The 22,990-nt window shown below is 34.6% G+C and overlaps 1 protein-coding gene across 1 annotated transcript; it reads left to right on the top strand.

The window, feature by feature from the left end:
• The first annotated feature begins 1,276 nt into the window (after positions 1–1,276).
• Positions 1,277–22,518, top strand: LOC130047475 (cytosolic non-specific dipeptidase-like). The gene is given in 14 exon segments (XM_056142719.1): positions 1,277–1,468; positions 9,025–9,148; positions 10,354–10,524; positions 11,040–11,120; positions 12,079–12,153; positions 14,373–14,453; positions 14,618–14,691; positions 14,933–15,007; positions 15,610–15,754; positions 16,537–16,636; positions 18,358–18,470; positions 19,087–19,222; positions 20,559–20,725; positions 21,937–22,518. Coding segments are annotated over 14 exon segments (1,410 nt in total). The 5' UTR covers positions 1,277–1,445; the 3' UTR covers positions 21,982–22,518.
• The last annotated feature ends 472 nt before the right edge of the window (positions 22,519–22,990 follow it).

Here is a 22,990-nt window from a genome sequence, read left to right as displayed (position 1 = left end):
TCTTTAATTTATCGTGAGGAATGGTCGTGTATAGTGTTGAAAAGTCATAGGTTTTAATGCTATTGATTTGGGAAAAATTCTGTGATTTCAAGTTTACTAAAAGTTCTTTAGAATTTTTTAGAATCCACATTTGATTAACACCACTTCTGGCATATGTAGTCGCACAGTAAGTTTGAAGTTTCTCCTTCACAGCTGTTAACATTTTCGTGAGGAGCAAAGATAGGGGCTTAGTAGAGCACTTACTGGATCCAGCAATGTATCTTTGTTTGTAAGAGATTTTATGTAGTTTAGGAATCCAGTATAGGTACGGTAACTCATATTCATTCGACCCATTGACTGGAATATTAAATGTTTACTTCTCGCTAAAGAGGGATAATCGCGTTTTAGCAAGAATATCTCGCTATAGGGGAAGTGTTCCCAACCTGTTGAATCGAACGTTTATATTGAACAGTGTCGTTATTTCGGTGAATCGTTTCAGCCCTAATGTAATATACTTTGAAAAGAACTTGTTAAAGGCAGTGGGTTTTCAGTGGCAATTCAAAATACCACAATGCAACGATTTAACTAGTCTGAATAAAATGCATACATATATCAAAATAATGAAATCACATTTTAAAACAATAGTTTGATTAATCTACATCTTAATTAAGACATGGTGCTGGAATGGCATCTTATTTCACAAGAAACAATTTAATCCATCGTTTCATGCAACAAAGCGAGTGTATGGCCACAATGTGATGTATGGTATCTGCTACGAAAGGACACCAACATTTTATTTTGATTACTTTTACAATAATGAAGTCCTCTAGCTCTGTCCTTAAACTCAGTAACATTTATCATTACTGCATTTAAATGAGTGTTAACCATACATCAGCAAAAATAGTTTTTAACGCCATTCGTCAGTTTTGATATAATTTGGATCGACTATGGAATTGAATTAATCCTTTATTTAAGCGTACAAATACAGCTGGGTGTTCTTAAATGTAAAAAGTACATTCGATCGTGTTTTATAAAAATAAAAAAAGCGCAAGTAGAGGGACTAGCTAGCCAAAGACTGCCATTACTTGCACATTAATAACACTGCATGAAAGGCAAAAACATTAGTCATATGCAATTTTAGATGGTTGTTGAAATATTCATCAATACTCGTTAAGTGTTCCAACCACGTCCTCTGTATTTGAGCTATATTATTTGCTCACCAAAGTTCACCGATTGTAAAGGAATACCTCGTCGGCGACCATATTGCCGAATGCCCGGATGTGAAAGCGGACGTGACGTTTATAGTCGCCTGTTAATCTGGTTCCCGTTTTTACAACCCTATCGAGACAAGAACCAGACAAGTGCAAGGCCGTAAAAACCAAAAAGGTGTTGCAGTTTCGGTTTACTTTCGGTTTACTACTGGAATCGTGACTTGAAGCGGTTCTGAATTTCTGTGAAGCAGGGAGATGGCAACAGATAAACTTTTCAAGTAATTGTCTTACATTAGTTTTATTTTTACGCTATACTTTTCTATAATCCGTGTGATTTGAACTTTGTATTTTCTTTGTGCCTTTAGTTAGTATGACATATACTGTGTCAGTGTGTGTTAAAACTGGAGTGTGGGACGTTTCGCCCAAAAAGCATAGTTGCCAACCTTCAACATGTAAGAAAGAGGGTCATGACCCTCTTTGGAAAACAAAAATCTGGTCATAATGCGTAACGGCATTCACAACATATTTGCTAGGATGACATGTGTTTATATTTCAAAAATATTTACAACAGAAATGTATTTATTGAAGAGAAGCATCGTAACCGACAGTGGCACAGGACACAGATCGATTAAATTTACTCCTCGAAATCAAATTATAAAGTATTTTAGTCATTAAAAATTTACAAGCTAGTGACTTCAATTCCAGATTTGTCAAAACAACTGCTTTGATAACTTGTCTTTAATGTACATATTAACCATTGGCATTGTTTATGTAGGTCCAAGCTAGTGTTGCAAACTGGAAATTACATATGCGAACTAATTTACAAAACCAAATCCAGAAATCATGTGAAAGGTATGACCTAGCGGGTCATAAAAAATAATCGGGTTACAGACCAAAAATAGGGTGTAATCCGACAAAATCAGGTGAATTGGCAACTATGAAAAAGATGAGTTGCCCCAAGTCATTTTGCCTCAAAAGACGATTCGCTCCATTTTTGGTGGCGAAACGTCCTAGAAATTGAGGAGAATCGTCCCAAAATTCAAGGGGGAATATGAATAATATTTTCATTTATGGTCGTTAATTAAAAACAAAATTTGGGTTGTATGTTTTCTGTGTTCAACCTTTGATGGCTTTTTCAAAATAGATTGTTTTCATATTGATGTAAGATATATGCAGTGCATTGTTTGTAACTTGTGTCAGTTTTGTCAGGACACACAGTGGCAGATTAGGGGGGGGGGGGGGGGCGTGCCCCCATTAAAATTTCAAATTTAAGGTAAATCGTGGTCTCTTGTTTAGAAAAATGTAAACGATAAAAGATCGAAGCAATAATTTCTTCCACTCTTAGAGAAATAAATGACAAAATCTTTTGATTTATTGAATTATTTTTATTGGGAGAACTTGAATCCCCCCCCCCCCCCAAAAAAACCCCTTAAAATTTGGAGCATCATTTTATTGATTTCACTTTATCATAAATAACAGGAAAAAGTAAAAACTGACTACATAGGAGACATATATTTCAAGCCCTATAAAATCTGTAAAAGCCAGGAGCTTCCGTTGGGGCTTGGCCCCCACCAGGACTTCACCATGGGGCCTCAAGGCAGCCTCCAGAGCCCCCACCTCATAAAGTGGCGATCCATTCTAACCGCAATTCCTGGATCCGCCCCTGACCCAGGTAGCTGCAATAATGTATGTAACCTCTCCAATTTTTTCCTCCTTTTTCTGGAGAGGGATACAATATCCCAAAGGTTCTTATTTTGTTAAATACTAACTTTGCACATGGGTATGTTTTTCAATTTAATATCATGTACAACTGATGATGCAAAAATTTTTGTCTGTTTATTATCACAAGATTTTGTAAGTGTAAAAGATGAAATTTATCTATATTTGGACCACATCGGAATTACAAAATTAAAAATCCAAACATTGTTGACAATTGGCATGAAAATGTAATTGTTTAACATGGACTCAAGCTATTCCAACAAAGAAATGAAAATCATATGGTTTAATGCAGAAAAAGTTTACACTCTGCTTTCTTTCTTTTTTCTTCTTTTTGTTATTAATTTGATATCAAATTTAACCCTTTCTAAAAGCGATGAAAACACTTTATCCTCCATACTCGTACATTGATGTAAACATGCACTACCTTATATGGGCTTATGCAAATAAAACCGAAAGTTCAGCTTCATGGTGCGCATTATGAATCGAGAACTTGGGATATATCAAAATTGTTAAAAACAGCAGAATAGAGCCTTAAAAATTGCTAGTTGCACTTGTTTGTAATTTATGGACTATGAAACATGTATATCGATCAGTTTTGTTTATCATGTGTATATGTAAAGAAAACCAGCAAACAGGGTTGGGCGGTCAAAACCGCCCCCGGTTTTAACCATTGGTTTTAACCGTCCCGGTCAATACTCCCCAAGTGGTCAATACTGGTCAATAATGGTAAATTATGATTTAAACTGTCCATTTTCCTATTTTTGTACATTTTTTGTAAAGATAAAGATGAATGAAGTCTTTTCATTATATGGATCAATTGTTGATTAATATTTTTCATTAGATAATCAAATGTAATTTCATAAGTTTAATATATTTGGTTTGCTGAAACTGACCGAAATATCTTCAGTACCAACCAGAGGGTCACAGTTCTATAGCATAGCTTGACGATTGGAGACAGACCTTTTACTACATGTACCTGGACAGATTAAGAATATTAAAAGGTAGCTGGACATTACCTGAGCACAGGAAGCAGTGTTGACAGGTGTTAATAAGCATAGGCTGGGACTAGAGATGACCAGTGTGCCTGTTATTGTTATGAAATCATCACCAACACACCCCCTCAAATGTTTATTCAACAGTTAAAATGAAGACTGATGAAACAATACTTATATAGGTAGTTCTTTTGTTAAACTAAGGAATTTGAACAGAAACTTTTACATCTTCCCCAATTCAACAGAGTCATTTGTACATTATTTATTTAATATTATGACTTATAAGTATATTATAAACTGATAGTGCATGTTATGAATTACAATATTTACCATAATGGTCACTTAAACATTTAAAATAAATAACACAGACTATAATGACCAAATAGTCTTCAATCGACCAGTATTAACCAGTATTGACTGGTTTTAACCAGTATTGACCACCGGCCCAGTCAATATTCATATTGACCACTTTTTTGCCAACACTGCCAGCAAACGTTTAGAATGATTGGAAATGTGGGGGATCAGTAAATCACTTCGACAAATTGCACCATTACAGAGATCATAAGGAGTTGTAACCCCCCACCCCACCCACCCCACCCCCACCCCCACCCCCCAAAATCATTATTGCAGCTAGGACCCAGCAATCATCATGAAATTTGAAAGTTATGAGATGTAATCTTTGTGTATAAAAATTGAAACTGATTTGGTAAGTAATGGTGAAATTATTCTTACCAAATCAAAACGAGCAATTAACTTTATTACTGGTAGCCTTTTACCAAAATTGTATATTTCATGATGACAGGGATAGGGGTTTTAGTATCAGGTTGGGGCCAAATTTGGTATGAAATATCTTATGGACAAGGGGGACATAAATTGTAAATTTTACAACTGCTACACCCCTGGGGCCTTAAGAGTGGAGCAAAACTATCAAATACTGACCATTTTTCAAAAATCTTTTGTACAACCACACATATGTAAGAAAAACTAACTGCATATAATCATGAAGTCATGAAGAAAACTGCTCACTTTGCAGTTTTCTTCATATGCGTGAACAATTCCTGAGAGGGACGTTAAACAATATAAAATCAATCAATCATAACAGTATATATAAGCATAATTCAAAAACACGAAATTGAAAAAAAAACTATTATTTTCTTGAATTTTTGTTAGAACTGAAATCTTAAACATATGGGAATCAAGAAACTCTAAGAATCAAATAGAATATAAGTTGTCCCTGACTGTCAAATTCAATGAGTTTCAAATTTTCATTTATTGTGTTTGCAAGAATATAATAATTAAGACTACACAAGAAACATGTGAAATGTGGCTATATATTTTACTGCCAATTTCTCATGAAAGATAAAAAAAAAATCGGGGCTGGAGTTTTATTTTGGTCATGATTTGGTCTTCTATGGTTGATTTCTGGTTGATTTACAGGTGGATACTATGCTTAATTTCAAATGGGTACCATGGGTACAAGAGCAACAATTTGTACAAAACTCCTCAGCACAAGCCATGGCTGAAATGCATGCTCCTCCCGCAGGGAGAGGAATGTATATATTTAAGCCGTGGCTTGCAATGATATATATAACTGGGAGTGAAGACTTTGAACTCCTCTGATATCCACCTATTCATAAGTCTATTATGTCTGTAACAGGAAGGGGAAAATGCAATGGCCCCTTAATCTCTAGACAGGTGCTCTACCAACTGCATGAGCTAACTGGCCACCAGCGATCAGACCTGTCCAACTGCCACATTCCTCCATCCTTAGATTGTCTTCGTCCTCAAAGACACAACCCAGATTCTTTTTCCCCTGGCAGGACTTTTACCTGCAAGTCCAGGGGTGGTCAACAACACCAAATGTAACAGGAAGGGAGAAAATGCAATGGGCAAGACCTGGGGATTCAACCCCGAGCCCCCTGAATCTCTAGTCAGATGCTCTAGCTATCAACTAACTGGCCAATGGTAATCGGTCCTGTTTGACTGCCACAGTTCAAAAGCAACGATCAAACATTTGCAAATCTCTACATTGAAGTCAAAGATTCAGATAATATAATGTAAATGATTCAGAAGTTGGTTTTTATTTCTCCCATTAAGATATGGTTTATGATAGCATTGTCAGTACTTTGTCAAAGTTCATAATAACAGCTGATAATGACTGTATATGAATCACATGATTGATCTTAAGTGTCTGTCATACTGCAGAACTAAATGACTGTTTAGTATTATCAACAACAATTAGCTTTAGTGAGTTATTAAACTTTATCTGTCTTAAAAGTCCTCATGAGAATCTTAATCTTATACCAACATCAGCTGATAAATCATGAGTACAGGAGGACTTGTCCACTGTAGAAAAATATTTTACATTTGACACAACAGACAGACTTATGGCCTACATTTCTGCAGTAAATTATTCACTTACACTAGGGTTAGGGTTAGGATTAAGTTAGGGCTGTGCTCGTCTTGCACAGTCCTTAAAGTATCAACTTACAGTGAATATTGTCATGTTTACTTAATGAAATTCTTTATCATGCTGAGATTTAACAGGTTGTTATTAAATCTATGATATAAACAAGGTTTTTAAGTTTCTCCTATTTCATAGAAAACAGTTTTTCAAGTGAAGAATGACACATGCCCAAGTTCAGAATTTTTAAAGTGTTTTAAACACAGTGTGATATATGATATCAACGTAAACTGTATATTTTGGTTTGAACATGTTTTTTCAAGTGTAGATCGAACTGCACTTTTTTCATCGAAAATGTTGATGAAAACAATAATGAAGAATTATTGATATGCTAAAAACGACTTGATATTTATAGAGCAGTCAAGAACTTCAAAGGAAGCTTGTCATATTCAGAATTACATATTCTGTTACATCATAACCTGAAATTACCTGCTAAAAATAATAACAAATAAAATCAGTAACTAAAATTTTTGTACAGTTATATTATTTTCAGACAGTGCACTTAATGCGCTGGTAGTTACTTACAATCAGATACAGAGGAGCCTCGGTAATCCGGACGCCATTAATTCGGACGATTCACCTTCCGGACGATTTTTCTAGGGAACGGAATTTCTATACATTATTTTGCATCATTAATCCAGAAATGCGCGTTCCGGATCCGGACGGTCACTTTTTACTACAAAATTTTATTATGCATTGAAAATTGTACCGTTAATCCGGACGGTAATTTTGGTTAGGGAAGGTCTGTGTCGGACAATTTTAGCAAGGCATCAATTATAAAGAAAACAAGCCAAACTGTCTAATTGAAGCGATTACCTGTACCCTGTCAACACCTCCCTATAATTAGGTGGTGTGTGGTGGTATATGTCAGTTAGATAACACGTGCCGATCGAGACATTGTATTGCCAATTTTCGCACATAAGATCTTTATTGCGTGTAGTGTTGGATCTTGTAATTAAATCTGTAGCATATTATTTTAAAGTCTTGATCAATAGCCTAATAGTATTAATAAATTAAACATCATGCCGTAATGATAACTGCTATACATAGTAATTGTACTGATTTGTAAATTGATTATCGGCTTATGCAAATCTAAAGAGTGTAGATTATACTTCTAGATTCTGGATTTTATACTGTTGATTGGCATGAAATATACATGTATGTTCATGCACATGTATATGTAGTAAGTTTTTAACGTTCAGAATGTCACACATGTAGAATGTACCCGTGTACGATTGATTCTTGTTACGATGTTGTAGAGCTTTATTGCTTTCGAATTTTTAAACTCTGGGTAGAAGTGAGAAAATTATCATTTTAAGGAAAATGACAATTAAATTTTGTATGTATCCGTAATGTTAGTTTCACCCGAGTTTTGTTCCATTATTATCGCATCATGAAAATAATAGGTGCGCGTGGCTAGATCAAAGCAGTAGTAGGTCTTGATATTATGAACTTAAATGATTTTTGTTCTCCCGATATTGTCGTGGATAATTATAGAATAAGAAATATAAACTCTGGCAGATGGAATTTTGGTTAAAGAATGTTGTCAACTGACATGATAATCACGAAATTTTTATATCAACATTGGACGATGAAGATTGTTTTAACAGACCGCCGTCAATCGTAACAGATGGAAATTACCGCCCTCGTTAAGAAGTAAAAATGTGATGAAATGTTTGAAGTGTAAATTATTATGTTAGTTACTAATGATTCATTTACTTATAGTTACATAAAGTGCTTTATCATTTGTTTTAGTGCATACGGTAAACAGTTTTGTATTTTTATTTGTAGGGCTCATATATATGTACAATGTAAGCACAAACAAATACACTGAACGCGTACATTAAATTTCAGTGCTTTGAAATACATGTAAATGTTAACATTATCACAATTTATTTACTAATGCAAATGGTCAAATCCAATGATAGAATGTGTTTAATTCACTATGCATCAATAAAGTAGGCATATATTGGTTACTTATGTAAAGATAGAAAATATGCGATTCAATTATCTGGGCGCTTCATTTATCCGGACGATTTTGCTGGGAACCAAAGTGTCCGAATTAACGAGGCTCCACTGTATATGTACTATATAATCTTTATGTATTTCTAATACCGACTAGAAGCATGAATAATAAGCCACGTCATTCGGTGTGCCTGATCCAATTTTCAGTTGGAAAATCATGTGATCAGCAATCAGGGTGAAAATATCTTTAAAAACAACATGTCTGCTGCTCACCTTGCAGTTTTCTTCAAATGAGAATTGTTTGCATGTGAACAGATACTATCTGACCATGTGACCAAATGCTACATGCACATTTGTATCTAACCAATGTGTGGTTAGGATTGCTATCTGATCATATGATTCAATATTGACCGTTGATATGCATTTTCAAAGTCTTACAGAGTTTTTGAAAACTCTCTATCAAAATATTTTGTGCATAAAAAAATTCCTGCAATCTGCATAAAATGATAATACATTTCAATGTTTGGACTAGAAAAATTATTATGAAAATTAATGTCCAGCATACAAGAATCAGACCCTTTAAGTACATCACGGTGATATTGTTCGATTGGACTTTATTTTTGGGTTTTTTTTTTTGTTTTTTTTTGACAAGTTTCTTCAACCATCTACATGTTAGAATACATTGGTTTTACAGGCAGATTGATGGTAATGAGGAGAAGTATATCAAAAGACTAGCAGATACAGTGGCAATCAAAAGTGTGTCAGCATGGCCCGAAACTCGTCCGGACATCACGACAATGGTGGAGTGGGTGAAAGCTGTAAGTTCACGCTAATTAAATGACTGAAACTTGTTCCATGTATTCTTAATAGTAATACTGATTAAATGACTGAAACTTATTCCACATATTCTTGTAGTAATACTATTTAATGATTTTTACAAACTAGAAACTGCACTATGTCAGGAATTTTTAAGCTGTTTTACTTTGACCATGATTGGAAGTTTTATTAGCTCACCTGAGCTGAAAGGTTTAGTGAGCTTTTCTTATCACCTGTTGTCTTTTGTCTGTCTGTCTGTCCGTCTGTCTGTAAGCTTTTTACGTTTTCGACTTCTCCAGAACCAATGGGCCAATTCTAACCGAACTTGGCAAAAAGCATCCCGGGGGAAGGGCTTTGAAGTTTGTTCAAATAAAGAACCATTCCCCTTAAAAGGGGAGATAATCACAAAAATGTAAAAATAAGGTGGGGTTATTTAAAAATCTTCTTCAAAGAACCACTGGGCCAGAAGAACTGAAATTTACATGAAAGCTTCCTGACATAGTGCAGATTCAAGTTTGTTAACCAGGGGTAGGATGGGGCCATAATAGGATATCAAAGTTTTACATACAAACATATAGGGAAAATCTTTTAAAATCTTCTTCTCAAGAACTGATGGGTCAGGAAAGTACAAATTTACAAGAAAGTTTTCTGTCATAGTGCAGATTCAAGTTTGTTAAAACTATGACACCCCCCCCCCCCCCCCGTGGGTAAGATGGGGCCACAATAGGGGATTAAAGTTTTACATGCAAATATGTAGGTAAAATCTTTGAAAATCTTCTTCTTGAGAACCACTGGGCCAGGAAAGTACAAATTTACATGAAAGCTTCCTGACATAGTGCAGATTCAAGTTTATAAAAATAATGGCTCAGGGTTAGGATGGGACCACAACAGGGGATCAAATTTTACATACAAACATATAGGAAAAATCTTGGAAAATCTTCTCAAGAACCACTGGGCCAGAGAAGTTTACATTTACATGAAAGCTTCCTGACATAGTGCAGATTCAAGTTTGTAAAAATCATGGCCCTTTGGTATAGGTTGGGGCCACAATAGGTATCAAAGTTTTACATACGAATATATAGGGAAAATCTTCAAATATGGACCATTGTGACCCATGGGCCTCTTGTTTTAACAGGTATTGGCAGTTTGATTTTGACAGGGATGGGCTTTTTAATTTTGACAGCAGTTGACTGTTTTATCTTAACAGGGATTTGAGAAAATTGGAGCTACAACTGAATTAGTTGACATTGGAGAACAGAATATGCCAGATAGATCCAAGCTTCCCCTTCCTCCAATTCTGCTTGGAACCTTGGGAAGCGACCCCAAGAAGAAGACACTTTTAGTGTATGGCCACCTGGATGTACAGCCAGCAAAGAAGGTGTTGTTTTGACTTTGATATTGCAAAAGCATGATAGTGTAATTAACAATTTAGTGGCATTTTCCCTCTGAAATGCTAGATATATAGTTTCATGTTGATTAAGGAGGAATGCTACAACAGAGAAATTTGATATGGATTAAAAGTGGAGGATTATGTTCAATAATTTTGAAATTGAAAACTTTCAAATTTACTTTATGTATAGTCAAAAAAGGCAGTTTTAGTAGAAAGTAAACTGAAAAAATTAAAAAAAAAACCTGCGGGTCTCCAACCCGTGATCTACAGTTCAGCAGTCGACATGCTAGCCTACTGACCACGAGCTACTGAGCTTGGCAATGATATTTTAAGTGAATAGACAAAAATTAATGTTGCTGATATCTATATTTTCACATGTTTTTAAAGGAAGTTGGCCGTTACGACAATCTAGAGTACCTTCTTAAGATATGATATTTGACTTTAAAAATTTGTATTTGATGTGTAGGAATGCTGTAAATGAGTTTGTTATATTTGGTGTATAGGAAGATGGCTGGGACACAGAGCCGTTTGTTTTGACAGAGAAGGATGGAAAGCTGTATGGAAGAGGAAGTACCGATGACAAGGTCGTTATACATTAGATTAAAGATTGCAATACATTTCTTTATAAAGTTAAGAGTTTGCTGTACAAGGTGATATTGAGTACCGTATATACTCGCCTATAAGTCGGTCCGCCTATAAGTCGGTTGTATTTTTTAAGGTTATTTTGTAGGAATTTGCCATTGACCCGCTTATAAGTCGGTACAAATTTTTGTCAGATTCGGTTGACAATTTCAAGTCAATGCTCTAGTGTTTTTACCTATGTTTCAACAAATATTTCGAGAAATTAATAATTATGATCTGCTCAATATCCAAGCCATATCTATTTGGGGTTTAAACGCAACCCTTGTTCTATTATGGGCAATGATCCCTTGTTACCTAAGCAATTATGGTCTAATTACCAGTACCTGACACCGTGTTTACTTAATGGCACGCGCCTCGCGCATACTGTTATTGTGGGATTCCGGTACAATTCATTGTATCAACAATAGAGTTTTTAAGAGTCAAGAATGATGATCTAAATTATCTGTTAACAATATTTAATCTGTTATGAAATATATTTCAGCCGGTATACATATGAATATTTCAATATTAAATCGGGTTCGTAATTCAATTTTACCGATAAACGATAGATTAGTTGAATTGAAAGTATTAGTTATTGGTATGTAAATTATTTTTAACTAGATAAAAATATGTAAATACTTGTATTTTATACATGATTTTAAAATACACAAACCAAACAATACAATATGTCTAGATATTTGTGAACAATAATCATTTGTGTGGTATTCCATGATAATCGTCATAGTTTAAAAAACACTACATTTCGCCGCCCAGAAAAATACCAATCTTCTTAGGACACGCCTATAAGTCGGACATAGGGTTTTGGACCAAACATTGACTCCCAAAAATCCGACTTACAGGCGAGTATATACGGTACTGTACATACAGCTGCACATGATGAAGACTTTCCTTCTGTTACAGGGACCAGTGCTGGCCTGGTTGAACTGCATTGAAGCCATGCAGGAAATTGGAATGGAAGTTCCCATCAACCTCAAGGTATGTGATATCAGCAGGGCTTGTTAACTTGTCATTTCTTTTTAGCTCACCTGAGCCAAAGGCTCGATGAGCTTTTCTGATCAAAATTTGTTCGTTGTCTGTCGCCGTTGGCGTCGTAAACTTTTCACATTTTCGACTTTTTCTCAAGAACCGCTGGGCCAATTTCAACCAAATTTGCCACAAAGCATCCTTGGGTGAAGGGCTTTCAAGTTTGTTCAAATGAAGGGCCATGTCCCTTTCAAAGGGGAGATAATCACAAAAATGCAAAAATAGAGTGGGGTCATTTAAAAATCTTCTTTTCAAGAACCACTGGGCCAGAAAAGCTGAAATTTACATTAATACTTCCTGACATAGTGCAGATTCAAGTTTGTTCAAATCACAGCCCCCAGGGGTTGGATGGAACGACAATAAGGGATCAAAGTTTTACATACAAATATATAGGATAAATCTTTAAAAATCTTCTTCTCAAGAACCACTGGGCCAGAAAAGCTGAGATTTACATGAAAGCTTCCTGACATAATGCAGATTCAAGTTTATTCAATCAAATCATGGCCCCAGGGGGATGGATGGGGCCACAATAGGGGATCAAAGTTATACATACAAATATATAGGAAAAATCTTTAAAAATCTTCTTCTCAAGAACCACTGAGCCAGAAGAGCTTAAATTTACATGAAAGCTTCCTGACATAATGCAGATTCAAGTTTGTTCAAATCATGGCCCCCGGAGATTGGATGGGGCCGCAATAGGGGATCAAAGTTTTACATACAAATATATAAGAAAAATCTTTAAAAATATTCTTCTCATTAAAGGGACTGGTTCACGATTTTTGATAAAAATATTTTTCATTTTTAATGTTAAACATTAGAAATATAACTCATTTAATGTTGACAGCCAAAATTTTGACCTTCTGAATGCAAGAATGAAAGCAATATTTTAGCCTTAAAGATGTGTTATGTAAACAAAGACTCGAGTCTTTTTATGTAAACAAACAAACAAGTGAAATATTGATTTTGTAATATAATGCATCTTAATTTTGCATTGTCACAAATTTTAACTTTTAGATGACACATTTCAACTCAAAAATGCTTGAAATATGAAAGATATAATAATACTTTGATCAATATCCATTTCTTTTGAAAATTTCGTAAATATTAGCATACCGCAATCTTTGTTTACAAAACAAATAATAAACTCTCTAAAATGAGATTCTGTGATGTATAACTTTAATTTTCATGTGAAATCTTTCAAACACATTAGACAGAAGATTTTGATCATTAAAAACGAAAAACAAAATTTTGGGTAAAATTGTGAACCAGTCCCTTTAAGAACCACTGAGCCAGAAAAGCTGATATTTACATGAAAGCTTTCTGACATATTTCAGATTTCAGTTTTTTAAAATCATGGCCCCCAGTGGTAGGATGGGGTCACAAGGGGGGATCAAAGTTTTGGATACAAATATAATGGGAAAATCTTTAAATATGAGCCAAGGTGACTCAGGTGAACGATGTGGCCCTTGGGCCTCTTGTTGGATATTGCAGCCTAGCCCACCTATTCATGAAAGAAATTGAAATAAATATTTCTAAATAATCTAGTATTTCCAGGAAACCTGTCCATCTTTCATCAAAGTGTTTATAAATCACAATAACTTAATCTTGGAGTAGGTATACAGATATACACAATTAGTGGTTGATCAGGATCACTGTTTTTATGTGATGAATTCTATGAGTGATGTGGACCTCCATTAGGCTCACAGTGTTTTAAAATTCACAGTAGATTTTGTCTACAGTTTATATTTGCATTTTGTTTACAGTTTATATTTGCAGTTTGTTTACAGTTTATATTTGCATTTTGTTTACAGTATATATTTGCAGTTTATATTTGTGTTTTGTTTACAGTTTATATTTGTGTTTTGTTTACAGTATATATTTGCAGTTTATATTTGTGTTTTGTTTACAGTATATATTTGCAGTTTATATTTATGTTTTGTTTACAGTTTATATTTGTGTTTTGTTTACAGTTTATATTTGTGTTTTGTTTACAGTTTATAATTGTGTTTTGTGTACATTTTATAATTGTGTTTTATTTACAGTTTATATTTGCATTTTGTTTACAGTTTATATTTGCTTTTTGTTTACAGTTGTTTATGGTTTATATTTGCTTTTTGTTTACAGTTTATATTTGTATTTTGTTTACAGTATATATTTGCATTTGTTTACAGTTTATATTTGAGGGTATGGAGGAATCTGGATCAGAAGGTCTAGATGACCTTGTCATGTCCAAAAAAGACACATTCCTAAAGGTAATACATGATTGTACTAACTCCTTAATATTTCAAAATGTTGAAATCAAATGAATATGCCATCATGTGTAATGGATACAGGGTGTTTTGAAAAACAAGCAGTGTGTAAATAAGTGTTTTTCTTGTGTTGCAGGATGTAAATAAGTGTTTTTCTTGTGTTGCAGGATGTCGACTATGTGTGTATCTCAGACAATTACTGGTTAGGGGAAAAAAAGCCTTGTTTGACTTATGGGCTCAGGTAAAAAAAAAAACCTTATCTAATGTATGGGCTCAGGTAAAAAAGACCTTTAGATTGAGTAGGCGATGTGTTGATTGGCTAACATCAAGTTCACGTGAACATGACTCCTAGTCGGGTTATGTCAGATCTTACGCAGAGTATGCGGCGCGGATCTAAGAAGTCTGATTTTAATTAGATTGTCTATTTGATATTAGTGATGTTTGTGAAAGTCTGAAGTTTTTTTTCTTCTTTTTGATTACAGAGGAATCTGTTACTTCTTTCTGGAAGTGGAATGTTCCACCAAGGACCTTCACTCTGGTGTGTTTGGGGGCACAGTGTAAGTCACAATTACACAATATGTGGATACTTCAGACAAAGCTTTCCAGTTACAATATTTTCAAAACATCTTTGGATTGAACCCAGGACCTCCTGTGTGTTAAGAGAGCACCCAACCACTAGACTTCCATGTTTATTGACTTCTTGTTGAAAACCATGGGATTTAAATGTGTCAATGTTTTGACATATCTTGTACAATTTGCATCATGTTTACATTTTTTTTTACAGGCGCCTTGGATCAAAATGGCATCTCTGTTGCTTAATTTCATGCTGCCATATATTTTTCATCATTGCAAACATTAGTTCAATATTTCTAATTCTCATGTATTTTAAATCTATTAATTGGCCAAAAAGCATGCCAAAAATAATGATTTCGTATTTGTTTGTTGATTACAATTATTAATTGGCCGTGACAAGCATGCCAAAAATAATGACTTCATATTTGTTTGTTGATTACAATAACATTAATGCCCTGTTGAATGCATATTCCTTATCACTGCTCTCTGTCGTTAAAAGGGTTGTGAAATAAAGATCAAAGGCATTTAAGAATTATATATTTTGCGTGCGTTGTTACTTGTATATATGATTGACATTGTTCTACAGACATGAAGGAATGGCTGACCTTATTGCACTCCTGAACACGTTGGTGGATAGCAAAGGTCGTATCTTGATCCCTGGCATCAATGATTCTGTGGCCAAACTGACAGACAAGGAAAAGAAATTGTACGAACCCATCGACTTTGACCCTGTAAGTGCATTAAAAGCAACTTTTAAATGGATTGTCTGTTTTGGAAAAGCAATTTTTTCAATACTTTGAAATAATCAATTAGATTATTAAAAAAAAATTTTTTTTAGTAACTTGCAGGCATTTACATAATTATGAAATAAAACCCTGATATAGCAAATTTCTTGGGACTTAAGAAATGATAGATATACAAATTTGTAAAATGATTTATAGCATATTCAGTATACAGCAGATAAATGAAATTTTGAATGATTGATACTAATGAATTTAGGAAAACCTCTAAATGAATGTAATTTCATCCAGTGACAAGAAAGAAATTTCTTCGAATTCAGCAATTCCTTCGCACTCAGCTTCTGATAATTTTCGACTCATTTACTTAATAAGTGATATACTCAATTTGTTAGGTTAAAGATGTTGAACATTGCAGTAATGTCTTTTTCTTGGACATAAGATTTTGTATATTGTATTTAGAAAAACAGCCTTCCACTTGCTTCTTTGTTAAACTGATTTGAACTCAATAATTCATAATGATAATTATGAACACAGTTCTTGGGTTTTTAGGTGCATATCTAGAAATAGATATGAATTACAGTTCAATCCAGTTCAATTTAGATGCCCTGGGGGTAACAATTTTGTCTAGTTATTAAATGATTTTTGTAATAGTTTGTTGTCTTGTCAATTTTACATGTAAGAATATAAAGAGACACACTTTCCAATTATTCTAATGTGCCATGTAAGAGTATGAGATATACAGTTAATCAATAATTGTCTTTTAACATTGTTAGGAGGAGTATAAGAAAGATGTGGGAGTAACTGAGTTAATCCACAACAAGAAGGACGACATTCTGATGCACCGCTGGAGGTACCCCTCCCTGTCCATACACGGTTAGTAGTTAGCTAGAGGTACCCTCACTGTCTATACCCGGTTAGTAGTTAAATGGAGGTACCCTCACTGTCTATATACAGTTAGTAGTTAGATAGAGGTACCCTCCCTGTCCATACACAGTTAGTAGTTAGATAGAGGTACCCTCACTGTCTATACACAGTTAGTAGTTAGATAGAGGTACCCTCACTGTCTATACACGGTTAGTAGTTAGCTGGAGGTACCCTCACTGTCTATACACAGTTAGTAGTTAGCTGGAGGTATCCTCACTCAATACACAGTTAGTATTTAGCTCGAAGTACTCATCACAGACCAATTATAATTAGTAGTCAGCTGGAGGTAACGATCAGTTATAAATTATAGTCAGGTATCACTTATTATCCATACAGTTAATTTTATTTGTTTTCATTATGCAGTGCTCCTCTCAGGAACAAAGCAAACCTAGCTATCAGTAAAACGATGGCAATTCTGAAAATTTTCAAAATGTGTGTGGAAAAAAACTGAGTGTATATTCAAAATATTAACATAACTATCTTTATTTGATAAAGATTTATAAGCACATTGTTTTTGGTGTCAATATTTACTTGTGTGTTTATCAACAACTGCTATATTAGCTACAGGTTATTTTAAGTATTTGTACCACATGCAACTATTTACAGGCGTAACAGCGGGTATAATGTTTTTAAACGGATTGGATAGGATCAATCCACTAGATCACCAAGTATGGAGAAACAAACTTTGACCTAGACAGGACAGCCAGGCCTCAGCCTTGTAAAAGGATTAATTTTGCCTGGATAATCAAAATGGATGTTGATGATGAGTCATTCCTGTACTTGTCAGCTCAACTCCTCTGAAACCGCTCAACAGAATTTCATGAAACTTTGTAGTTAACAAGAACTTACTGTGTAGATGTGCACATTGGCAAGGAATATTGATTCGGGGTTTTTCCTGGGAGTTATGCACCTTAAAACTTGGAAGTTTGGCCTCCATCAGTCATGTTCTTGTCAGTGCAACTCCTCTGAAACCTCGTAAAAGTGCATATTCATAGGAAATTCTAATTTAATTTTTTCTGAGAGTTATGCCCCATTTGAACTTAAAGGTTTGACCAAAATTAGAAATACTACTGAAACCGTTGATGAGCACAACTCCTCTGAATCTGTTGAAGAGAATTTCATGTAACTGTGGGGTAGATGTGCATATTCACAGGAAATTTTTAATCAATTTTTTTCTGGGAGTTATGCCACTTTTTGATCATAGAAGTTTGGCCCAAGTATACTATTTGGTGCAACTTGCATGAAACTGGTATTCAAGTAATATGTAATTGAAATATTTCAGTTTAATGTTTTACAAAATTTACATTTCTAGACAATATTACATATAAATTGAGTGATGTCATCTGCTTACATGGGTGAAAATAGCACGGCATAGCACAGAGGCATCAGGAGTTGTTGTATTTTATGTATAGCACTGCCATTCATTATGTGTAACATATGTCATTCATTGTAGGGGCATGAGGTATTTGAGCTTGCTCACTCTTTTTCTTTCATTTAGAGAAAAGTACATGTATATCTAAAAGATTCCAATACGTATCACAATGTAATTTTCTACTCTTCATACCTGCTACCCAGGAACTCATTATATTCTGTGTGAGATGTTTTCAGTGCATTTTATATTGTTTTATTCTAGAATCGAGGGGGTCTTCAGTGCGTTTTATATTATTCAGGAATTGAGGGAGCATTCAGTGAGGCTGGGGCTAAGACTGTGATTCCTAAGAAAGTGATTGTTGAACTTGTTCAGTTTTGAGGGAATATTACAAAGTGAGTACACATGGACATGGTTTGTCAGTTTAACTTCTATCACAGTTTTCCAGTTAAGGCCTTTGTAAACAACTTGAGAATGTGTGTATTGCTAGGATTTATATTGGGATGTTGCCAGCTGTAGAAAAATGAATGACAAGTATTCTATAGATTCCTTATTTTACACGAATACTTAATATCGCGAAATGACTTGTAGGTGTCAAATCACAAGAACATTCCGTGAGTTATCTGTTGATCAAGAATTTTGACATGTATTTTAGCAATATTAAACTGACAAAGCAAGTAATTTTATTTTGCGAGTGATGCTTCTTGTAAAATTATACGATGATAAATTCCTACTTCTTTCTCTGACTAGTGGGCTAATTATTCTGACATATATGTCAACTAATGCCAGTATCCTTCATACTTATCATTCATTTTCTTACAGCTAGTGATGATACAACGTCAGATTCTCAATGTGAACAGTAGTAAACATATTGTGGTTTCAGCCATTTTTGTTGTTATTGGGATTGTGTCAGACCACGAAGTCATGTACTATTCTTGCTCATGAAGGATGGAACATAGAATTGCTTTCCATTATATTACATATATTAAACAAAATTTTATGTTCTATGCAAGCAATATAGCCAATATAGACAAATGCCTGTCATCAAAGAAAGAAAAAGAACACTTTTACTTTTGGTAGGATCTCTATGGGTCACGGAGGAAAGCCATGGGTCAGCGATTTCAATGATCCAAACTACATCGCAGGCAGGAAAGCCATGAAAACAGGTACTTGTAAACAGATAACAAGTGTATAATTGTGGGGAGGGGGATGAAATGAATGAAGTCGTATCAGTGGTTCAACAAAGAAATGACTCAGAATCTACCTCATTATGAGAGAAACAGAATCTGTGAGGTCCAATCACTTATAATTATGGATTCAGTTTAGTCATTACTGATTTAAGGAGCAGTTGCTTTTTGTTTTATTTTTGTTTATGTCAAGTTTATGAGAATATAAAGTGGTAAAGCAATTGTTTTTAATAAATTCAATTAAAAAGATATGCATACCTACATGAGAAAGCAAACATATTATGTCTCAGTATGTTTATTGTTTTATGTCCTATTCAAGGGTTTTTCACACATTTAGAGACATCGCCAGCTGTAGGTGAAGTGCTACAAGTTTTGGCGTGGCGCTTATGGTTATAACTGAGGAGGGTTCTTTATTGTCCCAATGCCTTGACATTGGGAACTACATTTTGTAGGTCACATTATCCAAAAGACCCACGATTTTGACTTCTAATGCTGGAGGGAACATGAAGAAGGAACAGTCACTACCTGATATGTTAAATGTCAGAGGTTTGACACAACGCTAGTATCAAAAATTGAACCCAGGCCTCCTGGCTTGGAAAGCAGTATCATTCCTTATTTTCTCCCTCAGTGCCCTTGTCCGAAAATAAATAGTTTCTTGACTACAGTATTTGATAATAAAACAAAACAGAAAAAGTGAATAGGTTGGTTGCGTTCGTTACAAGATCGCTTTTGATAAGCAAACATCAAATCGACAAAGCTGAAAAATCACTAATGAAAGCATATGAATTCAAAACTGAAAATGGGGTGGGTGGGAGGGAAGGCTAAGGCACAGAAATACAAAAGCAACCTTTGTTGCTTGTAACGAACTTCGCACTGCCCGAACACCAACCAGTAGTAGTATATATACTAAGCGCAAAAGCGCTCGTGCATGAGCTAAAAAAACCAGCAAAATGTATTTGCGGAAAGTAACGAAAAATTACGAAATGTAAAACGTAAAGAAATTAATCTAATTACTAGGCTTCTGTGACAGATCTACATATCATGTTCAGCACAGCTAGTATTTGCATGAGTACTTATATATACCAATTTGTTATTTTAATCAAATAGTTTGGCATCTGAATTATTACAGTTCAACTGTAATATGATATGATTTTTTGTATTGCTGAGTTTCTGGCACAAGGTGGAATCTTTGGTAACCAAGGGTTATGAGCTGTAGGGGAGAAGATGATCGTAACCCTTGGTTACCATTGGAATAGCTTTCTGATTTTTATGTGACAGTGTGTGCAGTATTTTGAAGGGATTCAATATTTTACAGTGTTTGGAGTTGAACCAGATTTGACCAGAGAAGGTGGTAGCATTCCAGTGACCTTGACCTTCCAGGAGGCAACAGGCAAAAATGTTATGCTTCTTCCCATTGGAGCTTGTGATGATGGGGCCCACTCCCAGAACGAGAAAATCGATAAGTCAAACTACATGAATGGGGTAGGATTACTGTTAGTCTAACTTCATCAATAGAGTAGGATTGCTATATAATTAGTCAAATTCCATCGATGGAGTAGGATTGTTATTAGTCAAATTCCATCAATGGAATAAGATCAGATTACATCAATAGGGTAGATTACTATCATTACATTGGTAGGATAGGATTCATCTCATAGTCAAATGACATTAAGAAAGTGTAAACATTTTGTTTTCCTTCAGATATTTTTGTGTTGTATGTCTGATTTGTGTAATAATGCTTTAAGTATAAATGAAATCCATTAGAATACGCCGGTTTTGAGATACGTCCGAGTTATTTCCCTTTGGAGAACTCTCGTACATAGTAAGGCGCGAAAGAATTTGTTTACACGCGGGAGTGGGACAGATATTCATCACAGCGTAAGTGAATGTACTCAGTAAGTTTCTCATACGCTGTTTGATAACCTGAATTCGACTGATACACAAACTAAGTTAGTGATAAGTATTTAGGGGGTAATTGAATACATAAAATTCTTATCCTATCACGTTATTTCGCTGGTCATAAGTACCATATCCAAGATATTTCTTGTAAATATGACATTGTTTGTATGTTTCCACTTCGGTAAAACATTTCTTTCGATAGTATTTAGTATTTCCCACATTTACATATTTAAAGAGAAGTCGCTTTTAATACATTTCATCGTCTTCCTCATTGAATGTATATCCACTCTGTCCCACTTAGGCATTCAAAGTTCCACTAAATGCACCTCCTATACAGAAGAGTTTGTATCTCGAAACTGGCGTATTCTTTAACTTAATGAGGACTAACAGAAAACAAATCCTAATTAACGGACAGTCGCAGATTAGACATATCAGATGAACTCTGTACACCTTGTCAATTGATAAAGATCTGAGTATTCCGTTATTCTAATTATTATCACGATCTTTGAAAAGTAAATGTTTATTTGAATACCGTGGAATAATTAGAATTCGTGGTGGCTCAATTTTCGTGGAATTCGTGGGTACTCCTCACCCACAAATTTACATCCTCAACGAAAGCAAACATTCCAGAGTTATCTTTCTTACAAACATATAAATCCATGAAGTTACGTCCCCACGAACCCGTAAAAATTCAGCAATCCATGAAAATTGACCCCCCACGAATTTAAATGATTCTACAGTATCTTGTGTGAGAAGAACCTTGACAGTATGGAGTATGCTGTGTTTCGTTGTAGACGAAGGTCCTGGGAGCTTACATGATGGAGCTGGCTTTGTTGTAAACAGCGGTGTCTTCCTGGCAACTGTGATAGGAACCAGTCATATCCAGTAGTGTGGAATTGTCATGTGATTTACTAAGTACCATGTGATTATCATGTGATAAATGTGAAACTCATTTTTGTATGTATACAAAAGCAAGGGAACAAGTCATCACTTTATTTTGATTTATAGTGTGCCATTTTTCAATATTGCTTATAGATATTGTTTTTTAAAAAAAATGTGTGTCACATTAACTGTCATTGAACAACCTGGCCATGGTATAATCATGCCATAATTGTGTTTATATTTAATCAAAAGCAGTTGCTATTAATGAGAATTTCTCTTTTTCATATATAATTTATCAGATAGAAGATACGTTATATTTTGAAACACTGAATTAACAAAAAGCTATGCATAATTTAGATGTCCCATTGAGTGATCATGTTTGATTATATATGTATAATTACATGCAAAGCAATATAGAACTGTTAATGATCATCCTGGGTTAAGGGTTATTTGTACATGTTGTATAGGAATTAAAGAAAAAGATCAATGAATAATATTTATTAACTTTGAAATAATTGCATGTTCGTCAAAAGTTACAGTAGGAGCTCACTTATATAGCTGATTGAATTTTTGTCCAGGAAGCAAAAATTCAGGAGATATAATTGGAGGATTATAATTGCTTTAAATTTTCGGAAAAAAAATGCATAAAATAGTTATCATTTACAGGAAATGACTTGTACAAATCATTTGGACTCATTTTAATTCCACAAAAAATTTGAACAAAATGGTGTGCAAGTTCCTTGGGAATGAACCTGCCTCTAAAACATTCAACTTGGTTCCTCATCCGCAAAGAAAAATAGATCACCTGCTTCCTCCAAAATCTTTTTTTATATCCACGGACCAAACACATCCATTCCACAACTTAAAATCTGAAACTCTAAGCTATTTTAGTTGTACGAGATGATGGAATCCAGGGGCCCGTTTTACAAAACAACTTACGACAAAATCGCAAGTCTTAAATTCTAT

This window comes from Ostrea edulis, chromosome 6, assembly GCF_947568905.1.
Source record: "Ostrea edulis chromosome 6, xbOstEdul1.1, whole genome shotgun sequence".
In the NCBI taxonomy this organism is placed as follows: domain Eukaryota; kingdom Metazoa; phylum Mollusca; class Bivalvia; order Ostreida; family Ostreidae; genus Ostrea; species Ostrea edulis.
This window is presented reverse-complemented; position numbering and strand designations above follow the sequence as displayed.